We start from the raw sequence: 12,301 nt of genomic DNA on the forward strand, positions 1-12,301 counted from the left end.
CTATAAGCAAAAAATAAAATACTTTCGTAATAAATTTGACACTTTTCATTTGATAACTATTACAGAATTGCTGGTGATAACACATCTCATGATACCAGCAAAAAAAAAAAGTGGGTAGGTTTATCAACATATTGTCTAAGTAATTCCTGTTCTTTTTTTCTAGGACTGACAGCAGATGACCTGCAGTTGGTTGATGACTTTGATGATGAAAGGAGAATAAAAAGATCACCAGGTTTCAGACTCCCAACAAGTATTGAGATAAACAAAGACAAGGTAGGAATATCAAATGTACTCTTTAACAGACTCCACAAAAATAAATATAGTAAATCTCCAGAATGGAACTCTGTTTAAATTCACAATCTCTTGAGTAAGTCCATGCAGTAGGTGTTTACTATATTGGTTTTGAATAGTATGTACATTTGAGGGGATCCATGTGCTGTCGAACCACCATTATGAAGTAATTTGTTTTCTTATACCTTGAATAAATGGTGTAAGTGTATGCAATCAAACCATGAGAGAAGAAAACAAACGCTTCTGATAGAAACTTCTGACCACAGATTCCTCATCTTTTGAATATCTCCATGCGTCAGACTGGATCCAGAAACTTTTTTATATCAATTCCCTCCAGTGTCAGCAGGTAGTTTGTGCCATATCATGTCACCTCGTGCCATTCAGTCATGTGCAGGCAATGCCGTAGAGAACAGTATGTATGGGTCACCTGCACATGCTGGCATCATTTCCTTTCTTTCGGCCTCAACTGACACAAGGAAAAGTCAAAAAAGGGGTCCCTAGATTGATAAGGAGAGAAACTGTTATCACAGATGTATCGACATCTATGTATATATCTGATGAATTGTGAAGAGACTATTTGCTATTAGCTCGGACACAAAAATAAGGAGAAATATATGAAATTTTGAAATGTATTTGTTAAATTGACTTAGTTGTTGAAATCTGATTTGTCTTATTTGTTGTTTCAATGTGAGTGAGTTTGGAGTGAGTTTTTTGTGTTGATTATTAATTGTTGTTTGTCTTTGTGTCTTTATGTTAGTATGAATAGTATTTTGGATTTATTACATTTTATGCACTTTTTGAATAAGAATAAAATGTATATATTTTCACAATTAGCTGTATTTGTGATTGATGTCTGTATGTAGAAATATGTAGGCGAGAGACTTGTTTGTACAAAGATTGAGTCAACTGACACAGATCCAGAGCTTCAACTGTCAGTTAGCAAATTTTGGCAACTTTCTCTGTTCAAAATGTCACCTTAACCATCAGGGTTTAAACTATGTATGACATGTAACCTTCAAGTGTTTGTTGTAGATCCACATGACATCTGTCTTTAGTATCATTGTACAGTCCACCATTCGCAGTTGTGCTCATCATGTGCTAAGATGAATAAGGAGGCTATTTGTGACCGTGAGCCGAAATTGGTGGTTGCAGAGTTGAGGAAGTCAAAGACCTGGACTAGATCAAAGTTGGTGGTGCAGCAGTCATGGTCGAGAGAGAGGTCTTGTTCTCGTTCCAGAGGTTGTTTTCCTGACTGGACTTCTCCAAAGTAAGGTAGGTCTAGGAAAAGCCATAAAAATATAAGAAATCTAAACATGCTCACCTGCATCAAGACACTTAAATTATTCATAATTGCACGATGCATCTGGCAGCCCCAGAGCACAGGCCTGTTCCCCTATTACGGAACTGGCAGCGATGCCATTCCCTTTTTGGATTCCTTCGGATCGGATAGCAACATCAAATCAGCTCTATCAACTGAAGATGGCTATGTACGTTTTATTTTATACCGTGGCAGATCCCTCTGGTGGGTCTTTGGGTTCTCTGGATACAAGGAGGCCTCCAGCTGGACTCTTGTCATCATATCTGACCTCATCAGCTATGCCTATCAGCATCTTTCCAGGGTCGATGTTGGATCCTGTCCGTTGAATCAGGCATTGACGTAACCTTTGCCTTCATCCTCGGCGCCACATTTGACATCACAAGTGCATCGTCCTGTGCAGTTATTAATGCCGTCATCAAAGAGTGGATCATATTGTTGGATTCAGAACATGCTCCTCTACCTAGGGTAGCAGTTTTTGATCGCTCAGAGCCAGAATTTGGAGATCAAGAATTCATCCATGATAATTAATGTCGAACCTGTTGTACCCAGGGTGAGTTTTTAGATGATCTTAGGGAAGCTAACAGATTAGATAATTTTCCTGTTATAGCATTAGCACCCTCTAATCCTGAACTGGCCACTGAGGAAACAGCTTTGTTAGCCATGGTGATACAAAGGGCAACAGAAACCTTATATCTTCTACTTACTCTTAAGGAGGTAAAAGCAACGTTCTCGACATACGTGGTGAACCTGGCTCAATCCTCCCAAGAGCCTTTGTTACCCTTTAGTGAAGCATTAATGAATATTACAGTGGGCACTTGCGAAAAAACAGGATCTTGCCTTTCAACTAATAGGCAGGTAGCAAGATGCCATTGACCAGTTTCTGGGGCACAGACATTTTATTGCAGTACCTAAGACCAGGTTTCCAACCACTCCCCCTGACGGGGAGTTGAAGGGAATGGAAGTGTATGCAAAGAAAGTCTTCACAGACCAACCTAGCTCTTAGAATGGTTAATACGTTGTGCCTTTTAGGGGAATACTTCCATGCTTTATGAGATAGAATGGCAGGTGATCTGCCTGCAGTCTCTGATTAGGTCGACAGGTATTACTGCATCTAGTCAATGATGTACATGATGCTGCAAAGTATTCTATTAAAGCAAGATTGGCCATCACTGGGTGTCTTGGTACAGCAATTGCTACCAGTGTGGTGCTAAGACAAAATGCTTTGGTTCGATCTACAGGCCTTTCCACAGATATACAACAATTGTTGATGACTATGTCCTTTGATGGCTCTAAGCTTTTTGGGGCAAAGGCACATTCAATGCTTGAAAAGCTCAAGGGCAGTAAAGCTGCTGCTCGTTCATTGGTCTAACCTACTCAGACTCAGCCATTTTCCGAATAACAGTGAGTGCCCATTTTGGGGATACAGAGACAAAATGCAATATTTGCCTCAACAACAGCAGACTTCCCAACCCTTTAGAGGAAGAGTGAGGAGCAGGTCATCAAGGTTCGGGTCCCCAAGGACAGCGTTCTAGTCAGTCCTCCACTTCCCCTGCTGCAACTGCAGCAAAACCCTTTTAATATGATCTTAACATCCCACGATTGACTGATTGGAGGTCGAATCACCTTTTACCTCCCTGGGATGGAGGACTATTACTTAAGGTGATTGGGTGCTCCAGATCATGGAACTTACTACCCTTCCTTTCTTATCCTCCGGATGTACCACCCACACCACAATATTTCCTGGAGGATCACTTGTCTACGATGATAGGTTCTGACTCTCTTGGCCATGGGAGCAATAGAGAAGGTGCCTGCTTCAGAGGGCTGAATTGGTTCTTACTCCTGTTACTTTCTGATTCTGAAAAAGGAACGAGACCTTTGTCCAATCCTGGATCTCTATCCTCTCAACATCTCGTTAAGGAAAGACAAGTTCAAGATGCTCTTCCTGGCTCAAGTTCTCTCTGCCCTTAATCCTGGACGCTAGATGGTAGCACTGGTCTCGAGGGATGGATTCTTCTACATTCCCTTCCGGCAGCCCAACTGATGTTACCTGTGGGTTCAGGTGAGCTAGGCTCACTTTCAGTTCTATGTGCTCCATTTTGACCTCACCATTGCACCTCGGATGTTTACGAAGATGATGGTGTTGGTTGCAACCCATCCGCAGAGGTTGGGAATATTAGTGTTCCCCTACCTAGGTGACTGGTTACTGAAGGTCAGCTCACATCCGGCATTCCCAAACCATCTTCCGATAACGGTCAACCTATTGATATTGTTCGATTTCTCCATTAATGCGCCAATGCCACATCTGGTGCTTTCACAGCGGCCCCTTCATCAGAGCTGTCCTGGACATGGTGCTTTTCCAAGCCATCCCTCTACCTCAATGAGTGAGACATTTTGTCTATGATCATGATGTTTTAGCCTGCAGCTTGGGTCTCAGGGAGAGTGGCTCTGAAGCTTTTGGGCCTTTTGGCCTCTTGCATCCTGCTGTTGAGCCACACCAGAGGGCAATTGCAGGCACTGAAGTGGGATATGATGGCTCAGCACCAAGGAAATCTGTCATATTCCATCAGGGTGCTTGAGGATACTGTTTGCTGCTTGACCGCAATTGGACTGGCGGCAAACCCCTTTCTCTACCCCATCCAGAATTAATAGTTGTGACGGATACATTGTTACTCAGTTGGGAGGTCATTTGTGAGACGTGGCGAACTGAGGACTCTGTTCTCCTGCAACAACTTGCCTCCAAATCACCTTGTTGGAGTAGCAAGAAAATCGCTTGACACTGAAGGCCTTGCTGTGGCCACAGTTAAAGGTAACTTAGTGGCCCTTTACCATATGTTCCCACTTATACCATTTGTAATGCCACAATGGGTTCTGAATCTGGTCTTGACTTAACCTGATATGCTTGCCTTTTGTGCTTCTACACAGTTGTTGATTACAATTGCTCACTATTAAAAAGGTGTTGGTTATTGCCATTACATTGGCAAGGCGAGTGAGTGAATGTCAGCCTTTATCAGCAGTCCCTCCCTATGTCTCCTTATTTCCGGACAAATTGGCCCTTCATAAGAAAGCAGCATTCCCTCCCAAGCTATTTACACCCTTTCATATAGGACAGTTCATTAATTTATTTTCTTCTTATGCACTACCTCATTCTTCCAAGTAAAGGTTGCATCATCTCAATCTCAAAAGGGCCCTTAGGTTTTATATTGAGAGAACCAAAGACTCCTGACAGGATGATCAACTTTTAATCACATTTTCCGGGGCTAAAAAGGGCAGAGCGGTCCTTAAGAGAACCATCTCCAGATGGATTGTCTTATGTATCTTGATCTGTTGAGGGCTTGTGTGCTCACTCTACAGAGCAGAGGCTGCGACTACAGTGCTAGCGTGTGGTTTGTTAGTCTTAGACAACTATCAGGCGTCTGCGTAGGCATCTCTCCAGATGTTAAATAAACACTGCTGCCTGGATAGCCAGGTCTAGCGGAACTATAAATCTGTTAGATACATGTAGTTACAGATTGCTTACCTTAGAATTTCCCCCAGGCTTCAGTCTGGATCCGGAGATTGTTCTACAGCACTACCCATTGCTCCGTTTGGTGGTGTTAATCTGCTCCGCATCTTTTGTCGGCATTGTTCGCGCCGGATATGATGTTGCTGGTCCTTTATAGGCACCAACCTGGCATGCTGACATGAGTTCTTTTCTTTTTGCACCATGCGTGCCCTATAAACACAATTACCCCAGGCCCCCCTTAAAACACAACTACCCCAACCCCACCATGCTCCCTAAAAATAAAACTATCCCGACCCCTCCCATCCACCCCAAAAATAAAAGTACCCGACCCCCCACCTGCCCCTGAAAACCACCTCGAGACCCCCACCCGCCCCTAAAAATTTCCCCAGCCCCCCACATGCCCCTAAAAACTACCCTGATACCCCCACCCACATCCCTAAAACCTAATAAAAACAAGCGACCCCCGCCCTAAAAACAACCAACCCGACCCCCAAAAATAAAACTACCCTGCCCCTAAAAAAGAAATTACCCGACGTCCCAGCCACCCACCCGTCCTAGATACAAAATTACCCGAACCCCCACCCCTAAAAACAAAATTACCCCAACCTCCACCCTAAAAACCATAGTATCCCAACCCCCCAACCCAGCCCTAAAAACAAAGCTACCCCAACCCCCACCCCTTAAAAAAATAACCAACCACCCCACCCCTAAAAGCTACCCCAATCCTCTCCCATCCCCACTTACCTGACCGCGTATTACCCTGACCCCTCACCCTCGCCCCTAAAAAAACAAAATTATCCTGACTCCCCACCCGCCCCAAAAAAACTGACCCCCCCACCCGCCCTAAATACAAAATTACCCCCACCCTGTCCCTAAAAACAAAATTATCCCGACCCCCCACCCTAAAAAACAAAACTACCCTAAAAACTACCCCCCAGCCCCACTTATCTGACAGTGCTCTATCCCGATGCTGACTCCCTTCTTCTCTGCCTTAACCACACATGTGCGTTGTTCACCACATGTGTGGTTAAGGCAGAGAAAAAGGGAGTCCTTGTTCCGGTAAGCGTGGTGACGGCATTGCGGTAAATGCGTCTTGTTGCAATTGCCATGTTGTAAGTGATGTTTCCCACATCCTGTGTGCCTTTGCTGTTTTGACCGCAACCACGACCCAAAGTCGTGCTCTGACTGTTAATAGACTTTGTGCAAGTCGAGGTACCTGTTCAGAGAAAGATCCCGGAAGTAGTTGCGGAGTCCTACATCATCGTCCCACTCCAAGTCCTCGGGATGATTGAGTAAGTCAAGTGTAGGAAAACATCCTTTTTGGCATCGTTAGCCCCCACTTTTTGCCTGATACTCGATGTACTTTCGCACTGGTTTCCTGTTAAGCACGTCCCCAGTGCCAGATCTCTTTTCCCTAAAACTGCACAGTCGTTTCCCCAATTGGCAAAACCTTTAGCACCCTCAGTAAGTCCCTAGTAAATGGTACCTCTGCCGCCTAGGGTACTGTGGAGGGTCCCTAAGTGCTAAAGGACCCCTTACCAAGCACTTGACAGGCTGCCATTGCAGACTGCGTGTCTTGGTGCAGACAAAAGTGAAAACACAACACAGCACACAGCCTGTGTGCCATGTCTCCTAACACAGCATGCAATATATGTGAGTCCCCCCGCTAGTAGGCCTTTAGCCCTTAGGCAGGGTGCATTATATTACATGTGAGGGCAAATCTGCACTAACAGATATACCCCTGCTATGTCTTTTTTTGATTCTTAGACATAGTTAGTGACCAGGAAAGCCATTTTAAATTCATGTGCTGGACACCAGTCAGAACGAGTCCCCCAGCTACATGATGGCTTCTTTGAAGATAGGGATGTTTGATATCAAACATCTTGTATTGGTGAACCCATACTGATGCCATTGTTGTATTCACCAATACATGCACATAGATGGCACCTTAGAGGTGCCCCCTGAAAACCTACTGACTGTTAGTGTGTTAACTGACTGGTCCTGACCAGTTCAGCCACGATAGCCACATTTCAGACCCCTTAAGGTGAGAGCCAGCACTCTAGGGATCCAGAGACAAAAGCCTGCGCTGGGCAGGGGTGTAGACACCTCCACTAGGCTGGATGGACATTCGAGGCCGGGAAGCTTCAAAGGCCTAGCCGCCTTTGTAATGTGATCTAGGTCTCTCCAAAAGTCAGAGATGACCAAAATCCCTGTCCTGACCTCACTTTTGCAGCAAGACAGACAGGAAAATTAGGCAGATTAGGATGTGTTCCCACTTAATGCCAGTCCCACCCCTAAGGTGGAGGAGCTGAAGAGAACACCAATTTTAAATTCCTCTCTCTTGTTTTGAAAGGAATTAGGCCACTAGGGTGAGAGTTATGTCCACTTCTCAACAGAAGTGGTCATAGATAGGGTGTAGTCACCCTAAAGATGGGCAGCCCATTGGCTGCCACCTGGCACTCCCTGTAACGCCCCTAAATTTAGTATTTAGGTTGCACCCCTGAACCCTAGAACTAAGAACAAACTCAGAACCTGATGACCTAAGAAGAAGGGGAAAAAGAAGAGGCGCACTCTCAGAAGAGAAGAAGCCCCTGACCTGGTATCAACCCCGCCGGCATATCTGCACTCCTCTCTGGACTCTGCACCAGAAGATGTCTTGTCATGTAGCTGAACTTCCAGAAACCTGGGAGGACTGTCTGCTCTCAAAAAAGACTCAAGTTACCCATGAGCAGCGGACCTGCTTGTAGGAAAGTACCCTCTTTTGGGCATGGTTACCCCCCACCTTTTTTCCTGCTGTCAGTGTATTTTGATTGTGTTAACTGGGATCCTGCTAACCAGGACCCCAGTGACTGCTCTCTCCCTCTAAATGTGGTTGCTTAGGACTTAACACACCCCACAATTGGCATACAGGTGCCCCCATCTAAGCCCCTCGTATATGGTACTTAGGTATCCAGGGCACTGGGGCACCAGGAGTTCCCCATGGGGTGCAGCATGTGATGCGCCCCCCATGGGAGCCCATGTAAAATGTGTCTGGGTCACTCTAAGTCACCCCTAGGGCAGGCCCTCCTAGCCCAGGTGGCTGGGTGCCGGTACCTGTGTGTGTGAGGGCACCCCTGCATGAGCAGAGGTGCCCCTACGAATTCCAGCTCCATTTCCCTGGACTTCATAAGTGCAGGGAAGCCATTTTACCAGTGTACTGGACACGGTCACTACCTCCAAACCTTGGCCTGTTTGGTATCAAAAATGTCGGAATCATGCCCCAATACTATTTCCAGTATTGGTTGTATGATTCCATGCACTCTGGGGGGGGTCCTTCGAGGACCTCCAGCATTGCTCCTACCAGTCTTCTGGGGTTTTCTGGGCAGCCTGTACTGCTGCCACCCCTCAAAGGTTCCTGCCCTCCTGCTGCTTGACCAGCTCATGCAGGGGAAGGCAGAACAAATGATTTCCTTTGGAAGAAGGAGGCAACACCCTTTCCCTTTGGAAATAGGTGTTATATGTCTTGGGAGGGGTTGCTTCCCCAAGCCAATGGTATGCTTTGAAGGGCACATTTGGTGCTCTCCTTGCAGTAAACCGGTTTACACCAGTTCAGGGACCCCCAGTCCCTGCTCTGGTGTGAAACTGGACAAAGGAAAGGGGAGTGACGATTCCCCTGTCCCATCACCACCCCGGGGGTGGGGGAGTGTGGCCAGAGCTCCTCCAGGTGGCCACTTGATTCTGCCATCTTGAATCCAAGGTAGGCAGAGGCCCCTGGGAGCATCTGAGAGGCCAGGTCAGGCAGGTAACATCACCCCCCCTCCTGATAGGTGGTCATCCTGCTTGGCTATTTAGGGTCTCCCTTAAGGGTGGGTCTTCAAATTTGACATGGAAGATTCCAGCAGGACTCCTCTGCATCATTTACTTCATCTTCTGGCCACTTGGACTGCAACTGGACCCTCCAGGAACGGACAATCCGCAACTCCAGTGATGACTCTGCATTGCAATAGTGTTTCTCCAGCTCCTTCCAGCAACTGCATCATTTCCGTGGCTGTGCCTCCTCTAAGGGTGACGAGTCTTCAGGCTGCACAAGAAGTAAGAAAAAATCTCCCTTGGAGTGAAGGAGTCACTCCCCTGCGTCCGCAGGCACCAACTGCAATGATGACCGGCTGCGTGGATCCTCTCTCCTCCGGAACTGCGTGGATCTTGCATCACAGGTGGTGGTCTGGGGTTGTCCCATTGGTCCTCTCTACCAGCTGTCTAACTTGGGAGACGATAAGCCCTTGCCTCTCCTTGCAGGACAGTACCCCTGTGCACCACGACTCTTGCAGCTATCAAGGCTTGTTTGTTCCTCCTCCAAGGGATCTTCAGGTTCCATATAGCCCCGGCCTCCAGCATTCTTCCCTGCAAAGCACAGTCTCCAACCTGCTGTTCCAGCGACGTGGGACTCCTCTTTAGGTGTGCTGAGTGAGCCTCACTGGGACTCCTGTGCCTGCTGCTTGTGGGGGCTGCCCCCTCATCTTGTGACACTCCCAGCTGTTGATGGTTACCTCAGGCTGCCCTCCTTGGGTCGAGTCCCTTGAGCCTTGCTGGTCCTCTTCAGCCTTTCAAAACCCTCTTTTCCTACTCTTGCATTTGCCAAGGCTTGTTGGTGGTTTTCTAACACCACTGACCGACTGCATCACAACCACTGACGTGGGACATCACTTGCAACTCTTCTGGAACTCCTCTTTTGCTCCTGTGCTGCACTGCTGACTTTCTTCATCCACCGTCCACCTGGTCCTGCATCCACAGAAGGGTGGGTAGTGGCTCCTTCCACAGCCGGACAGTCCAACTCGAACTGGACATGGTTCCCTTCTTTTGCAGGTCATCTTCTGTCAGGATCCACCTTTGGTTTATTCTAGTCTTGTCTGGGTCTTGCTCAGTCCCTTTCCAAAGTTCTCCTGTGGGTTTGGAGAAAAAACAGATACTTTCTTCTCTCCTGGTCGCTGCAGGGCTCCCTTGGTACTTACCTCTTGGGGTTCCTTGTTCCTCCAGCTCTCTTCTACTGATTCCACTTCTTTGGGTTGGGGGCAGCCTTTTACATTCCACTTACTTAGAACATGTTTTGGTCTACCTTCTAGGGCACTCACTATTTACTATTGATTTTACTATTTTCTATTGCTTAGCTTATCTGAGTTGCAGATTCCTTACCTTTGAATTTCCCCAGGCATCAGACTGGATCTGGAGATTTTTTCTTCAAGCAGTACCTCTGCACGCCATCAGGTGGCGTAGGTTGATTCTGCGGGCGTCGTTGGCGTGCGCTTGACATGATGAGGCACCACCCCAGCGTGATGACGTCATTTCTTTTCGCGCCAGCCTACGTGCAGATCTGGAGATGAGCTACCTCAGTCATTTTTGACGCATTTTTGACGAGTTTGTGGATCAGTCAAGCGACGTCCCGCAAGACCAGATTCAAGCCCTGCAACTCCTGTCACCGAACTATGTCGGTGACGGATCCGCACCTCATGTGCTTATGGTGTCTGGAGCGCGATCACGACTTACGGCTCTCACGGTCCTGTTAGAGAAGAAAGTCTCGAGACCTGCTGCAGAGTGACCACCACTCTTCGTCCTCCAACTCTTCGAGACATTCGGGTCACACAAAGAAGAAGTCGAAGAAGGGCAAGCGTTCTTCGACTTCACCCCGTCAATCAGATGATACGATGCGTGAAAAGCGTCAAAGCTCTAGGCCTCGGTCAACGGAGCCTTCTTCTGGGTCGGCACTGTGCTTCCCCGACTTCCCGGGAACTGGAGCCACGCCGCCCAACTTAAAGAATTTTAAGAGGCCATGTGCCTCATTTTTGGGCAGTCCGACCCACCTTTGGGCATAGGTGAGTCGGCTGGGGTCCCTTCGGTTTCAAAGCCATCGGCTTCAGCCACAGCTCCGGAGGGCCCCTCCAGATCCAATCTTGCATCCGTCCCGACGCCGGTTGTGCAACGGCAAACTTCCCCAGCTTCAGGTCAAAGGTCAATGCTCCCGATGTCGGTTGGGCCCACAATCAACATCGATCCCATCGTCATACCCGACGACCCAGAGCCGGAACGACGTAGATCGACTGCAATTCTGTTCTCTTTGGGCTCTCCTGGGCCATGGGTTGATCCAGACCTTTATTGTGGGTATGTGTGCGGGGAGAGTATGGAGGGGTCGCTCGACCATTTAGAATACCAGCTGGACCCACAAATGGACCGGGTGCAGGATTTGGGTGATGCCAGTGGTCTAGACATCTCCACTGACACTGGTATGCTCTCTCCTCCTGGCGTGGTTACGGAGGATGGTGCTTCTTACTCTATGGTGGTGAGAAGGGCGGCTGAGGAGCTTCCTACTGTGGAGGTTTGGCCTAACATCCTAACCGACGTGCTTCAGCCGGATCTTCCTCTTCTGATTCCCTTTTACCCCTTAATGAAGCACTGAAAGACGTCCTTTTGAGTACCTGGTCCAGACCCAGCACAGGGGCTCCTGTGAATAGGATGATTGCCCGCTGCCATCATCCTGCGCCGTCAGACCCAAAATTCCTGACCCAACACCCCATGCCTGAGAGCCTTGTCATCCAGGCTTCTTTTTCTTCATCTGGCGCATTCCCTACAGCACCCCGGGCTAGGGAATCAAAAGGACTGGATAATTTGGGGAAGAAGTTGTTTTCTTCCAACAGTCTATCGCTGTGGTCCGAGAACACCCCATGCCTTTTGGGCCGCTATTCCCATACTCTCTGGGATACGGTTGCGCATGTGCTGCCTGCTGTTCCGGAGGAGGCCCAGACTGTCCTGTCCCAAGCCGTAACAGATGAGAGGGATGCAGCTAAGTTCATGATTCGTTGTAGACTGGATACAACAGACTCTCTAGGCAGATCGGTTGCATCGACGGTGGCATTGAGATGCCATGCCTGGCTGAGAACGTCTGCCTTTTCGGGGGATGTCCAGCAATCCTAGATGGACATTCCCTTTGATGGCACACGTCTCTTCGAAGACAAGGCGGACTCGGCGCTCGAGCGCTTTAAGGATTCCCGAGCCACGGCCTGGTCCCTTTGACTCACGCCCACAACTAGGTCACAGCAGTCCGCCTTTCGCCTCTTTCGTGGCTATGGAAGGGGCACCCAACCGCATCCTTTTCCCCCTAGCCACAGACCTGCGCATGCTGTAAAGCCTCTGTGCGGACGCGGGATCCCACATTCCCAGGT

The 12,301-nt window shown here is 48.0% G+C and overlaps 1 protein-coding gene across 2 annotated transcripts in view; it reads left to right on the top strand.

Annotated features, from left to right (window-relative positions):
• Nucleotides 1-12,301, top strand: part of CEP290 (centrosomal protein 290) — a 1,276,764-nt gene that overhangs the window by 352,205 nt on the left and 912,258 nt on the right. For both annotated transcript variants that reach the window (XM_069229617.1, XM_069229618.1), the window contains one exon: nucleotides 164-273. In XM_069229617.1, the coding sequence (XP_069085718.1) occupies nucleotides 164-273 (110 nt within the window). The remainder of the gene's footprint in view (nucleotides 1-163; nucleotides 274-12,301) is intronic.

Source organism: Pleurodeles waltl, chromosome 4_1 (genome assembly GCF_031143425.1).
Source record: "Pleurodeles waltl isolate 20211129_DDA chromosome 4_1, aPleWal1.hap1.20221129, whole genome shotgun sequence".
NCBI classification, from domain to species: domain Eukaryota; kingdom Metazoa; phylum Chordata; class Amphibia; order Caudata; family Salamandridae; genus Pleurodeles; species Pleurodeles waltl.